Raw genomic sequence first — 14340 nt, forward strand, 5'->3', positions numbered from 1 at the left:
CCTGGAGTGCTCAAGGGAGCAGTCATGAAGAAAATAGAATTTTAGCTGACCTTTGAAGGATAGAGAAAATTTTGAGAGCTGGAGACAGAGAGCATTGCAGTTGAAAAGGATAAAGTAATGGTTGTTTGCAGCAGTTACTGTGCTTATCTTTTCTACCAGGCTGGGTGAGATAATCCTTCCACGCTTCATCTCATTAACTTCCCATGGCAACCTGAACAAGAGACAGTCTTTATCCTATTTGAGGAGTGAGGAAACTAAGACCTAAAGAGCTGCTGTCTGTTTTTGTGAATAAAGTTTTATTGGTTTCCTGTTTTATGGTATTTAAGTACACCGCTCTCCCCCCGCCCCTCCGCCATTGGTGATATGAAAGAACTACAAGTTTCTTTTTTTTTAAGTCTACCTTTATTTTGGGGCTTCCCAGGTGGTGCAGTGAAAGAATCTGCCAATTCAGGAGACTCAAGTTTGAACCCTGGGTCGGGAAGATCCCCTGGAGGAGGAAATGGCAACCCACTCCAGTATTCTTGCCTGGATAATCCCATGGACAGAGGAGCCTGGTGGGCTACAGACCTTGGGGTTGCAAAGAGCCAGATACTGCTGAGCACAAACACTAACTAACCTTTATTATTATTGTTTTTTAAAATTTCTTTGGTTGGGAGAGCTCTTCACGTGGCTTGAGGGCCACAGCATGCGGGATCTTAATTCCTGGGCCAGGGATTGAACTACATCGCCAGCTTTGCAAGGAGGAGTCTTAACCACTAGACCACCAGGGAAGTCCTTCAAGTTTCTGCTTTTAAGAGAAGGCTTCCGTGAACAAAGACCTTGCATTCTCTTCTGGTGTATTTGAAAACATTTGCCCCTTCTAACTGTCAAGGGGAGAAAAGGCACGTAATTAGAGCAGATGCCGAGAAGTGGTGTCGAGTTTGCGTTGAAGTTTCTACGCTCTCTCTACTCGCTGCTCCTGTGATCAGAAACATCAATTCAGGAAACAGCCCACTGGGCTCAAGGTGCATTGGGCAGGGGTGGGGTGGTGGGGGTGGTGGGTGCACTTTGTAGACGAGAAAGAGGTTTTGCCCTTGGATTATGTATCCCACCTGGGAGAGGATCACGCCTGTGAGCTGGGCTTTTTTGTCTCCATCCTTTAATCCAGTAGAGTTCCAAAAAGTTCTTTTTCCGTACCCTCCAGCCACAGAAGATAATTTATCAGTTTCCTTGTAGGACAGAAGGAAGGGGAGCAAAGAACAGAGCTGAGGTGACACCTCTCTCCCCTCAGGTTTCCACCCTAGCACAAGTGCTACACACACACACACACACACACTCTCTCTCTTTCTCTCTCTCTCTCTACTTTAGACTCAGGCTGTATCTCTTGATTGCTAGGACTTCTAATAGGTCTGTATGCAGTATGCTTAACTGGCATGACTTTAGAAAGGAAAGACCAGAAAGATAATACACCTTCCAATAAATTCTCTATGGGTCTGGTTTTTTCAAAATAGTAAGAGTTATAGCTTACATGTGACCTGTTTTCAAAGAATCTTAATGTAGTACTGTATTAGAACCTTTGAAAATAATTTAATCCAGCTTCCCCTTCTTAGAGTAAAACGTGATCAAGGACTAGGGGAATTTAGGTGACTTGCTAAAATCTGCTCCCTACTCCTGGATTATTTGCATTATAAAATGATGTGCTCTGAATCATTGTGCTTGTCTTTGGCCACAGAACTCGTGCTTTTTTCAGGTGCAGAAGATGACAATGCAAAGCAAAAATAACAGAAAGGAAGTTAGCAGAAGGAAAGTCAGATTGAAGCAGGGTCTTGAGTGTGAGCGCAGTGGCTACACCCACTGCTGGCTTCTGTCTCTGAGGTCAGACTGGATGGAAGTTGAATTGTTTGTCCTCAGACCCTTGCGATCAGCTGACATTCCCTGTATGCAGCCCCCGCCCCTAGTCATGCTCTGTGGGAGAACCTTGAGGTTCTCTTGGGTCTCAGGCACATCTTTCTCACAACACTGGTAGGCGAACTGTTTCTCACTGGTATCAGATAGTATGAAACCAGTGGCTCCCATTCCTGGTTGCACATTCTAGTTGCCTTGAGTGTGTTGTGAAAGGCCCCACAACGGCCTGGAGGAGGCCAGGCATTAGTCATTTTTAAAATTTCCCCCGGTGAGCCTGTCGTATAGCTGGGATGGGAACCACTGTTTAAAGCCAGTTCTAAAACATCAGTTGCCTCGAAAATCACCTAAACAGCCTGTTCTTACACCACGGAACTTCACGCCCAGCAATGTCTGGTTTGGTGGGTCTAGGGTTGGGCCCGAGATTCTGTATGTCTAGCAAATTCCTGGGTGCTTCTGGGAGAGGTTGCTGTTGGGTGGGAACCACACTTTATAAACCACAGTGTTAGATTCTCTGGGGTTTTGATTCTGACAGTCCAGCTGGGGCCATGGCATTTGCATGTCGCTTGAGTTCCCTTGTGATGCTCGTGCATCTGGACTGGAAACAGACCACGAACCACACACTGAGGCCCAGGGGCCGGTTCCTTGTGTGGGATCTACGGATGAGCTCAGGCATGAGGTAGACCACCTCTGATTTCTCCTCCTCTACCCCGCTGACCGCCAGAGGGAGGGCCACCAGGAACACTTGAGGACGCCAAAGCTTCAGAAGGAGGTGGTGAGCTGCAGTCTACATGGAGAAAGAGGCAGATCTCGTGGGTGTCTGTCTGGCTGGGATGCAGTGGGTAGACAGTGTGGACATGCACAGGGGCTCAGATCACACCTTCCCTCTGGAACAGGTCCTTAGGTCTTCCCCAGCAGGTTGACCTGGTGTGGCAGCTGAGGCCCCCACGGAGAGCTGGCGACCCTGCACTTTGCCCCCCACGTCAGGGTCCTCTGTGGCACCACAGTGCCCACTCTGCCGCAGATGAATTCTGCATTGTGGGCACAGCTCAGTTCTCAGAGGTCTGATCTGTGGATCTGCAGGTGACACAGAAAACAGTGAAGAGGCTGAGGCTGGACTCAGTTTCCCCAAGCTGGCAGCAGTGGTTCTCTAAGTGAGGGCTCTAGACCAGCCTCAGGTTCACCTGGGAACCCAGGAGAAATAGGAATTCTTGGGCCCCACCCCAGACCTGCTGGATGCCTATCCATCTGCCTTTCGACGTGTCCTTAACTTCATTCTGGACCTACGCATTCAGGTTTGAGAAAGCCAGTGGTTTCCCCCGAGGCTGTGGCAGGGCAGGACTCTGATCAGATCAGAGCAGGAGCCCACACATGTTTGGATTCCTCGGGCCTCAGGACTGGGGAGGTGCTTGTGACGGAGGGTTCTGAAGAAAGGCAGCGTGGCCAAGCAGGGCCTGTAGAGGTGGTTGCAGTGGCTCTGGGCCCGCCCTTCAGGAAATTGAGTTCCTAGGCTTTTGAATTCCCCCTGTCATCACGGTTTTCTTGCCCAGAGCACCCTTGACTCCACACAGCCCACAGTCTGCACGGATTCTCAAACGATGAAGTCTAATTGAATAGGGTGTTTCCTGGTTCTGATTTTGTTGGTGACTGGCTTTTCCTCTCTTTTCCTTTTTTCCCCAGTTAGTGACGGGAGTATGGGAAGGCCAGTACAACTTCTTCTGTCAGGGCACACGCAGTGGAGGAGAAGCGGACATGAAGGTACTGGCTCTTTGTTTTCTTAATAAAGAAATTGTACAAGAGACAAGATGGCCGTCCAGGTAATCCCTGTGGACATTCTTTAAAAAGAATTTTAAAAGCGGTGTGTGCCCATGGTCAGGGAAATTAAGCAGCCTGGAAAGTATAGGAGGGAAACGAAAGTCTCCCTGTCTGCAAAAGTGAGTCCTGTTAACAACTTCCGGGGAAGACAGAGTGCATGCGCTTGCCAGTATTTGCTCTCTGTTTACATAAACAGGTTCATCAGGTGATGTCTTTAGTCATCACCTCTGAGTGTGATCTGAGTGTGATCCAGCTTCCATACTGGAGTATTTTTCAGGGTTTTGTTGTTAATAAAAGGCTGCAGTCTACCCTCAGCCTGGCAGTTATTTCCTCAGAGCCCCCTGTATGGCCTTCCACTGGGCACAGCACAGCACTGGGCGGCCAGATTTCTTTCCCGCTCTGCCGTGTATCCTGCCGCCTGCGCCACGCCAGCCCCTGAAATCGGACGTGCCTTTCTTGTGGTTTTCCTCCTCTGATGGCTCCAGAGGGAACAGGCAGCCTACACGGATTTGTTAAAGAGTCATGAAGGGCATGAAGCCCTTGAGGAGCTTGCCCTTCACAACCCCCCACCCACCCCACCCCAGCCCCCCGGTGTTCTGGTCAAGGGCCCTGCAGAGAGGCCAGCTTCAGTGGGGCTAGTGGGGCGGTGAGGTCCCGGGGTGGGTGCACAACCCGGCAGGAGACACTGACGGCCCCTTCGTCCTAGATCATCCGTGTGCTCTGGTGGTACTACTTCTCCAAGCTGATCGAGTTCATGGACACCTTCTTCTTCATCCTCCGCAAGAACAACCACCAGATCACGGTCCTGCACGTGTACCACCACGCCAGCATGCTCAACATCTGGTGGTTCGTGATGAACTGGGTCCCCTGCGGCCACTGTGAGTCTGAACGTCTTTGGGGACAGGTGTGAGCAGAGAGGCTGAGTTGAAACTAAGGCTTTGAGAGGAAAGGTGCTGCTTCTGCAGGTTTCTAGGTCAGGCCTTTGACCGTGGTGTCCAGATTGCCTTTAATGACAGTCTGCATGGCCTGTGCACCCAGCAGGCTGACAGATCCTTTCTCTGGTTTGGGGTACATCCTGTGCTGATGTGGCAGAATAAGGGAAAAACCAGATTCGCAGCCTGGGGCACTTGAACAAATCTGGACAGAATTCTCTGTTCCAGCTTGTTCATCCTTGTTTCTGTACACATTTGGAAGGTGTTTGACGGGCAGGGACAGACCAGGAAGATGGAATCGCACCAAGGAGTGGGCTCCAGGGAACAAGCTTTCCCTGCAGTACTTCAGGGCATCTGCACATCCTCTGACATAGTGACCCTCACGTTCCTGAAGCGTGTTTAGCTGGGCAGCTTCTGGGACAAGCACCAACATTTGAAGTAAATTCTCTAAGCAGGATGTGCAAAGCTTGTGGTCTGGAAGTGTCCCATGAATTAGGTTGTCCCTGTCGGGTTCAGCCCAGGAGGGCTAATAAGTCCCAGTCAGAGTTCCTCATATCCATCACCAACAAACTTGATCCTCTCGGTCTGCTCACGTGTTCCCCCAGGATAGCACCACCCTTGATTAACTTGGCCCACCAGGATGCGCACCGTCAGAGGGATCTAGAACCAGCAAGAGCTTTCCAAGTACAGCTCCTTCCACTTTGGGAGAACCCTGAGACAGTAGCAGGGTTAGTAGAGCTCATGCCCCCTGGCTGTAGGTTATCTGACTTACCTTTCTAATAGAAACGGCACCTGCCCACATTTTAAAGTGTGTTAGTCACCCAGTTTTATCCAACTCTTTGTAACCCCAAGGACTGTAGCCTGCCAGGTTCCTCTGTCCATGGAGTTTCCCAGGCAAGAATACTGGAGCAGGTAGCCATTCCCTTTCCCAGGGCGATCTTCCTGGCCCAGGGATTGAACCTGGGTCTCCTGCATTGCAGACATTCTTTTACCGTCCGAGCTACCTGGAAAGCCCCAATGGAAGAAGGCTTTAAATGTCAGATCCCTCAGAATGACAAATGAGAACAACCAGAGAATGGATGTAACTCGTCCAAGGTCATACCCCCAGTTACTGTCATAGCCCAGCCTGACCACAGAGGGAAGAGAAAGCTGGTTGCTTTGCTTGGTAGCTGGCTATGGGGGCAGAGGACAGAGAGTCTGAAAAAAGACTGAGTGATTCTACTGGAAATGACAAATTGTGATATAACTAATGGGTCTCTCTTCTCTAAAGAACTGGGCTCTAGACTCTCTCTTACTGATAAGAATATATGGGCTCTGCACCACAGCCCTCCTCCCCAGACCTCAGCAAATGTGTAGAGACGGCCAGCTTTGAGCTTCCCACTGTTTGTGGCTGTCTTTCCTAAGGCTTCAGTGCAGTATCAGAGGCACCTGGGCAGCATCCTCTGGGAGTGGGTGGGGGCCTGGCAGCAAAGCCTTTACATGCCAGAGTGGGGTGGGTGGTTCCTGACACCTGGTTGGATGCCCACCTGGTAGCTGACCCTGGGCTTAAAGCCTCTTGACGGCTGCCTGACCAGATGGCAATTGACTTCTGGCCCCACGCCCAGCAGTGCCAGCTTGCTGCTGCAGTGTTTGCCTGTTCAAAACCATTTTTTTTTAATTTTTGAATTTAAAAAGAATCTTGGGTTTTGTTACCTGTCACATACAGTACACTGATGCATCCTCCTCGCCAATTCCCTCTTTCCCTACAGCTTACTTTGGCGCCACACTTAACAGCTTCATCCACGTCCTCATGTACTCGTACTATGGTCTGTCGTCCATCCCGTCCATGCGGCCGTACCTCTGGTGGAAGAAGTACATCACGCAGGGGCAGCTGGTGAGTAGTGCAGCCTCTTTCTGGCAGGACTCGCCGCCTGGGGGACACCGAGCTCTTCCTGGGCTGCCCTTGCTGCCCTCCTGGCGTCAGTGTTGTTGACTAGCTCCTGAGAGGTGCCTTTCCCATCCTCCCTCTCTCTCGATCCAGTTAAACACCTTGAAGTGAGCAGAGCGGGGAATTCATCCATTTCAGTCAATGGAGACAACATGCCGGTGGGCAGGCAGCTAGTTGAATTGGGGAACAAAGACTAAACCTAATCCTCAGACTGTTAAGTTCAGCCCTTTCTTCTTAGTTTGTGCACAGAACATCCATGTGTGTCCATGTTTTCTAATTATAATCCAAATCCAAGGTGCAGTCTGCGTACCTGTGTTGCCAGGAGTGCCAGGATTTGCTGGGAGGAGCCCAGGTCCAGGGTGTGCTAAGTCGCTTCAGTCATGTCCGACTCTTTGCAACCCTATGGACTGTAGCCCGCCAGACGAGCCCAGGATGCAGGTGTCGAGCGACCTCTCAGCCTGTATGGTGGCAGGGATGGCACTGCGGTGCCCCGGGTGGCAGCCCCCTTCCTGGGCCCACGTCCCAGCAGCTGTTTGCACTTGGTGGTTATTTCCCACCGTCCTTGTAAAAGCTTTCCTTGGTTGTCAGTCATGTCCGATTCTTTGTGACCCCATGGACTGTAGCCTACCAGGCTCCTCCCTCCATGGGATTCTCCAGGCAAGAGTCCTGGAGTGGGGTGCCATTTCCTTCTCCATGTCAGTATACTATAAAGCATTTTCCTCTCCCCTTGTGATTTCTTTCATAAACTGATTAATAATACTATCACTACTGTTCAAATGCTGACATTCCTTGAGCTTACCACGTGCTCATGTCAAGCAAGCAGTTTTATAGGGATTGTTCCAGTAGCCTGATTTTATGTTATTATCCCTACTTTATAGAGGAGGATGCGGAGGCAATAGGCCAGGGCTAGCTGACTTGTTGACATTAGATACTAAATTCTTAGCCCTGGTCTTGCCTTCTTAACACATTCTTTTCTAAGGAAACCAAGCTGATTTAGATCCTCTGTGTCAGTTGTGATTCTTCAATATTGAAAAATAACTATCTGGGGAAAAAAAAATTTAAGAAGACCTGAGCTGCTTCTGTGTTTGGTGTTTCATTAGCACCTCTTTGCCGGCTGCTGGACGATTCTTCTTATGTTGCCTCACCCACTTGTGAGGAAGGGTCACTGTTCTTCAGCCTCCTCATTACACATGAGAAGTGATGCCAGGGTTGACTTGCTGCACATAGTGTGGTTCTTCTGAAGCCAAATGTAGAGCAGGCTGGAGAGCTGGTCTCCTATTGACCTCTGCCCTTTGAGGTGGAAGATTGCCCCCAGTTTCCCTGTATTTATTCTATGCGCCACTTATAGTTACAACAGCAACAACAACAAAAAAAAACAGTTCCCTACATAGAAACACTGAGAGGTGGCCCGAAATCCCGTGGGCGGGGCCTCGTCCTCCACTCACTCCTTAAGGATGCCCGTCCAGCAGCTGTCCCTTATCTTAACCCCTTCTCGCCATTTCCCTGCTTCTCAAGATATACCTGTCAGAAATAATCTATGGAATTAGTGTTATATCCTAGGAAGAGAGTAAGTCTGTCTCCCAACCCCAGCCTTCACCAGATCAGAAGGTCCTCGGATAAGGATGGGGAAAGAGTCCCACGGGATTGCACATCCTGCAACGAGGTTCCTAGTCCCTCTAAACATACACTCCATGCCTATCTTTCCTGTATGAAGAATAAACAAAAAGTACTGTTGCATCTCCTGTACTGTATTCCTGAAGTGTGTGTTGGGTTTTTTAAAACGTTTTCTCTTTTTTCCTTCCTTCCAGCTTCATTGAGAGCTAATTCACATATAATACTGTATAAGTTTGCAGTGTACAGCATAAGGATTTTGATGTGTGTATGTTGTAAATCTACTCCCAGAACTTCCAAATATACAATGAAAGCCTTGCTGGCTATTCCCCGAGCTTTAGAGAAGGTGACTGCAGCAGTTGGAAAGGGAGGAGTGTGTACATAAGGTAAACACAGATGCATAAGAGGTTTGAGATACGTTTAGCAAATGCCTCATGATTTTGAAATGACCTCTGTACCTACAGAAAGGTTAGTAAGTGTTCATTCCCAAACTCAGGGGTGCAGGGTAGAGCGCCCGTTTGGCAGACACCTTGACCGTGGGCCATGACCGCATATTCAGCTATGTCTCCTCCCCACCCAGCTTCAGTTTGTGCTGACCATCATCCAGACCAGCTGTGGGGTCATCTGGCCGTGCACCTTCCCTCTCGGTTGGTTGTATTTCCAGATCGGATACATGATTTCTCTGATCGCCCTCTTCACAAACTTCTACATTCAGGTAAATCTCACTCTTCGGTGGTGATTGGGATTTGGGGTCCTTGCAGCCAAGGCCCTCGTTCATTCCTTTATTGAGGAGCCCCTGCCTTGGCGGGAGCAGGGTGGAGGTGGGGTCACTGCCACTGTGGAAGGTGCTGAAGTCTGGCCAGACCTTGGAGTTCTGGGGCTTTGGCACAAGCAGCTCCAGGTCCCTGTGGGAAAGCAGAGCTGTCTCGTTCTGCTTCCCTGGGGCTGCTGCAGACATGGCATAGGTGAGTCTCAATCTCAGTCTCTCAGCCCCACTGCCCTAAACACCAGGGCTAAATTAAATATCTGAAGAATTTTCCATTACAGTCCCCAGCTACAGATAGAAATCAGCCCTTTTTCCCAGTTTCCTTACACTTCCTCTCCCCACTGCTCAGGCTTGGGGGCGCAGATCGTTCCCAAGTGTATGATGTGGTGTAGGTTTCTGCCCATGGAAGGGTTTGTTCAGGGCTGATGCCTTGGGGGAACCTGACCTTGTGTGGTCACTGTTGACTCTCCTACTTCCCATTACCCCTGCATCTCGTGTGTCCCTGCTCTGTGAGCTGGGCCTGGCTCCGGGCAGGCACAGGGGCTGGGCAGGAGCAAAATAAGAGGCTCTGAGCAGAGGCAGGAAAGCCAGATCACATGCAGCAGCACCAACCCCCCTCCATGCCAGGGCGGGGGCTGCCCAGCACACTTGCGCCTCCCTGCGCCCCCTCCAGACAGACACCTTTTCCAGACATACCTGGGGTGGCGGCTCTGGGTTGCATCTTCCTCCTGCCTGGCTGGTAGCTCCTGCTGCACTTCAGGGCAATGACAGGGGAGGTTAAAGAAAAGATGGGGCCCAGCGAAGCTGAAGTCACACCTGTTTTGACTGCCATTCATGGCAGAGTGCTTTTGTAAGTAAAGGACCAAGACAGTTGCTAAAGCCATGAGACAGTTTTGAAGGCAGAGGATGTGACAGCGGGAGACAGCAGGGCAGAGCCAAGTGACGTGTAACTTGTATTTTCAGTCTAATTGTCAAATAACATCCATACCTCCACCCATGACTCAGTGAACGTACCCAGGCTGAGCCTCAGAAAATGAAAGAATGATTGAAACCAGTGGCAAAAAAAAAACCCAAAACATTTTCCAGGTCACTTGAGCACAGACATTGCTTCTTAATACGGTAGCACTGGTCCCCAGAGGCTCTAGCCCTGACATTAGGGATGTGGCCAGGCCCCACCTCCACCCCCGCCGTGGCTCCCATCTGCCCTTATGTGTTGCAGACCTACAACAAGAAGGGCGTCTCCCGGAGGAGAGAGCACCAAAAGGACCACCAGAACGGCTCCGTGGCCGCCGTGAATGGCCACACCAGCAGCTTCTCTTCCCTGGAGAACAATGTGAAGCCGAGGAAGCAGCGGAAGGACTGAGGTCCGAGGGCTGGCAGCCTCTGAACCACATCGTCTGATTGTAAGCACATCTGAGTTGTGCCCGATGCTCGTTAACAGCTGCTGTAACTAGTCAGCCTACAATAGTGTGACTCACGTAGGACCTCTTCCATCAGTTCCAAACCCCTAGAAAACGTAGACAGATTATCCAAGTAGGCATAAGATTTTTTAACATTTCTGGGCTCTCACCGACCCCTGCGCTAGACTGTGGAGGGCGTGTTATTGTAGTACAGGACACTGCTGTTGCCTTATTAGTTATAACATGATAGGTGCTGAATTGTGATTCACAATTTAACAACACTGTAATCCAAACTTTTTTTTTTTAACTGTAGATCATGCATGTGATTGTAAATTTGTATAATGTTGTTACAGTAGAGAAACACACATGCCTTAAAATTGAAAAAGCGGGGCCCAAAGCTTATTAGTTCAATTAGGGTATGTTTCAAGTTTTTATTCATTTCTAATAGCTCCGTTCAGAAAAATCAACAACCATGATTTATGAAACGTAACGTGTGACACAGGACTTCAGGTGACTTGTCCGTGTGAAATCGGCACCTTCAGTTTTTGTAATGTTGGCTTTAAATCAGGCAGGTTCAGATCTAGTGGAACAGTCAGTTTAACTTTTTAACAGATCTTATTTTTTTATTTTGAGTGCCACTATTAATAATGTAAAAAGGCAGGGAGGAGCTAAAGCAGTCTTGATGAAATTTGAATATATATTCTTTGTCTTCAAGATTTCAGGAAGTGTGTAGGATGAGTAGGCCGTTTTAAATTTCAGAAGTGTAAGTGTTTTTATACAAGAAACAAAGCCCATCTTGCTTTCCACTTAGAGAAGATATATACTTTTCAAGAGACATGACTGAATAGTTAGCCATTTGACGGAGGCCCCTAGATGAGCAGTGGGGGAACTGGTTGCCAGGGTCCAAATTTGGATTGATTTCTCTACTGCTATCTATCTGTTTTGACACAAACTTCCTTTGAAAATGTGCCTAGCTTACCATAATGAATGGGGAAGGGTGGGGTGAGAAGGAGCTTAGAAAAATTCAAGGTAAAATTAAACAGATAGCTGCAGCATGAGAAAACTAGAGAACTGAGTAGAGATGGTTTGGTTAATGTGAATCTAATAGCACCTGTAAGGTTTTTTTTCTCCTGCTCCAACTCTAAAGATTTGTTTAGAAATGCTTGTTTAAAAATAAGACTGCTTATCATAAAATCATGTCTCATACCCTAGAAGCAGTGGTCAAACAGAAAAAGACTGTTTTGTGTGTGTGTCATTTTAAAGTGTTGGAATTTAGCCTCTGAATACCTTCTCCACTGGAGGAAAAATACATTCATTGAACCACTCGTGACACATCTGAGAAGGTCATTGACAATGTATAAATGAATGGTTTGATATTTATGTAAATATCAGTTTATCATGCTTTAATTTTGCACATTCATATTACAGGGAGCCAGTTGGGTTCTCTTAATTAGTCTTGTGGGTTTACTGTTTGGAAGGAGTCACGGCATCTGTTTACATTTACCTTATCAAATCTAGAACGTGTATATTTGTAAATGTATGTCTTCCTAGGTACTAGTTTGAGAATGTCTTTACATATTTCAACACAAAAACTATAACATTCAATAGTGTGCTGTCAAAGTGTGCTTAAGCTCATCTGGATATACCCACAATGTTAAATAATGTCTAAAATTAATCATTAAAACATTTTTGATTACCTGTGCTTGGATTTACATTGTAAATATGCTGCTAATTCTGAAAGACTGGAGAAAAGCCCGCTTTCTTCACCATCTAGGAAGTCACCCAAAGAAATGATGTAAATAATTCAGTTTGGAAGGTTATACTGTGGCTCAGCTCACATTAGGAGGGATCCCCACATTGTTAGACATGGTGGCGGCTGCATCCCAGTTCCTTTCTCTAAGCCTTCCCTGGTTTCCATACTGAAGACCCCAGCTCTGAGCCCACTCCTTTTTCTTCCCTCCCTTCCCGTCCCCCTTCCTTTCCCCAAGCTGTTAGAATTACTTTCCTAGATCTAGACCAGAAGTCTGCACATCCTTTCTGGAAAGAGCCAGCTGCTACCTGTCTTAGGCTTTGCAGACCACACTGCTCAACCACCTTTTGTAGAGCTCAAAAGCAGCCTATTACACAAGTAATTACACAGATAATATGTAAATAGTGGGCCCTAGCCACGTTCCAGTAGAACTTTATTTGCAAAACAGAAGACCTGTGGCTGTAATTCTGTGACCCCCAGTTTAGAGTAACAAGGGCCCACCTCTGTCACTTTCTTTGCAAAAGACCATTTCATGTCCCAGGTCCTGCCCCACGCCACACACCCCCACCCCCCACACCTTCCCCAGTCTGACTTACTGAGTTCGTCCATACCCATCATAGAAGTGAGGAAATGAATAGCCTATCGTCCCTTCCTCCACTTCATACCACACGGTTACTAGTGCAGGCCTGACCCTGGCTTTGAGTGTGTTCTGGTTTGTCAATATCACCTTCAAAATGTCATCAGAAACTGAATTTAGTATTGGGAATATCATTTGAAAAGTGCAGAGGACTGTTGGGGTTTGGTGGTAATGATTACTTACATCCTTGTCCTTCCCCTCTGAGTCCAGAACAAATTGAAGACATCAAAACCAGACTGATGGAAATCAGCATAGTTTATCTGTCACTGAGGAGGCTGGCTGGTGACAAAGACCGCAGTAGGGCTCTCCGAATACCCTGTTGACATACCATGGTCCGCTCCAGCTCACTGGTGGTTGTGGCTGCCCTAGTCTGTTGGTGTGGTGATGAACTGATGATTAAGATGTTTTGAACATCAGCCCTGCAATTTACGCAGCTTTAGCTGCAAGCTCCCTTTCTATGTCAGGCTGTGCTCTGATTCCTATGATGCTCAATAGTATCTCCAACTTTAGCAACCAGAAAGTCACCCTCTTCCTTTTAGAGAAGTGAGTGGGTCAGAGGGCAGAGTAGGCCAGATGGTTTCCACCCTTTTCTCTCATCTGTATGGAAATGGAAGGGCAAGTTCACGCACCCGTATGGAAAAGGGAGGATTCCTGGTTACCCTTCTGAGCAGCTGTGCCATTTACAGGAAAGGCAGTGTAGCCTAGCGTGGGAAGCACCGCTTGGAGGCCACACTGCCTCGTTGGAATCCTATCTGTATGACCTTTAGGCAAATTGCTTTAACTTGGCCTCAGTGTTCCCATCTACCCGATTGGGATAAAGTCAGTACCTACCTTACAGGCTCATTACAAGGGTTAAATAGATGAACAAAGTATACACAGTTCTTGGAGCCACATCCAGCAAAGCATGAACTCTGTGTTATCTGTTACCTTCAGGCCATACCACTGGTCTCTAAAGATTAGCTGTTGTTTTACTGTTAGTTCCTTGACTAGTTGCTCTAACAATCCTATCAAAAAGGAGAGGAAGTTCTTGGGTAGGATACTTTGTTGAATCGAAAGAGTTGAAAAGTGGACTTCCCTGGTGGCTCAGTGGTAAAGAATCTGTCTTACAATGCAGGGAACGTGGGTTCAACCCCTGGTATAGGAAGATCCCAAGAGGTCTGCCTGCCCACAATGAAGATCCGATGCAGCCAAATAAAAATGATTTTTTTTTAATTTATAAAAGTTGAAAAGAAACCAGCAATTGTTGGGAGTACGACTGTATTATTCCAAATTTTGTCCGAGTTTTACATTACACTACTCTTTTGGAATTTCTGGAATCTGCTTTATTCCCTCTTGGGGAAATGGCAGGTTCATCAGTGTCTGGTCTGTCGCATCATTCCTGCAGAGCCCTGCTGATAGTTCTGTGATCCATCCACAGACATGGGTATCTTTCACGCGAACTGATTTTAAACAGATGTCTCACACTCTTCCCTTATCAGTCCAGGATTTCAAATACTAATAGCTTCTCTTCAGCATCAATTTGGAGAATAGTGCCCTCAGTGGAGATGGCAGAGCAGAATAGTGTTTGCCTCAGTTTGTTCTCTGCTCTCACTAATTCTCATTCCAGGCGTAGATTTAAAAC

General features: G+C 47.8%; 1 protein-coding gene across 2 annotated transcripts in view; it reads left to right on the plus strand.

Annotated features, from left to right (window-relative positions):
• The window catches only part of ELOVL5 (ELOVL fatty acid elongase 5), a 66898-nt gene extending 54922 nt beyond the window's left edge, over positions 1-11976 (plus strand). The window contains exons 4-8 of one of the 2 annotated variants that reach the window (XM_052648837.1): positions 3562-3639; positions 4403-4574; positions 6377-6501; positions 8747-8881; positions 10152-11976. In XM_052648837.1, coding sequence (XP_052504797.1) covers positions 3562-3639; positions 4403-4574; positions 6377-6501; positions 8747-8881; positions 10152-10295 — 654 coding nt within the window. In that variant the 3' untranslated portion in view covers positions 10296-11976. The remainder of the gene's footprint in view (positions 1-3561; positions 3640-4402; positions 4575-6376; positions 6502-8746; positions 8882-10151) is intronic. The other variant, XM_052648839.1, reaches the window with a different exon arrangement.
• The last annotated feature ends 2364 nt before the right edge of the window (positions 11977-14340 follow it).

The sequence above is a fragment of the Budorcas taxicolor genome, chromosome 11 (genome assembly GCF_023091745.1).
Source record: "Budorcas taxicolor isolate Tak-1 chromosome 11, Takin1.1, whole genome shotgun sequence".
Lineage (NCBI taxonomy): Eukaryota > Metazoa > Chordata > Mammalia > Artiodactyla > Bovidae > Budorcas > Budorcas taxicolor.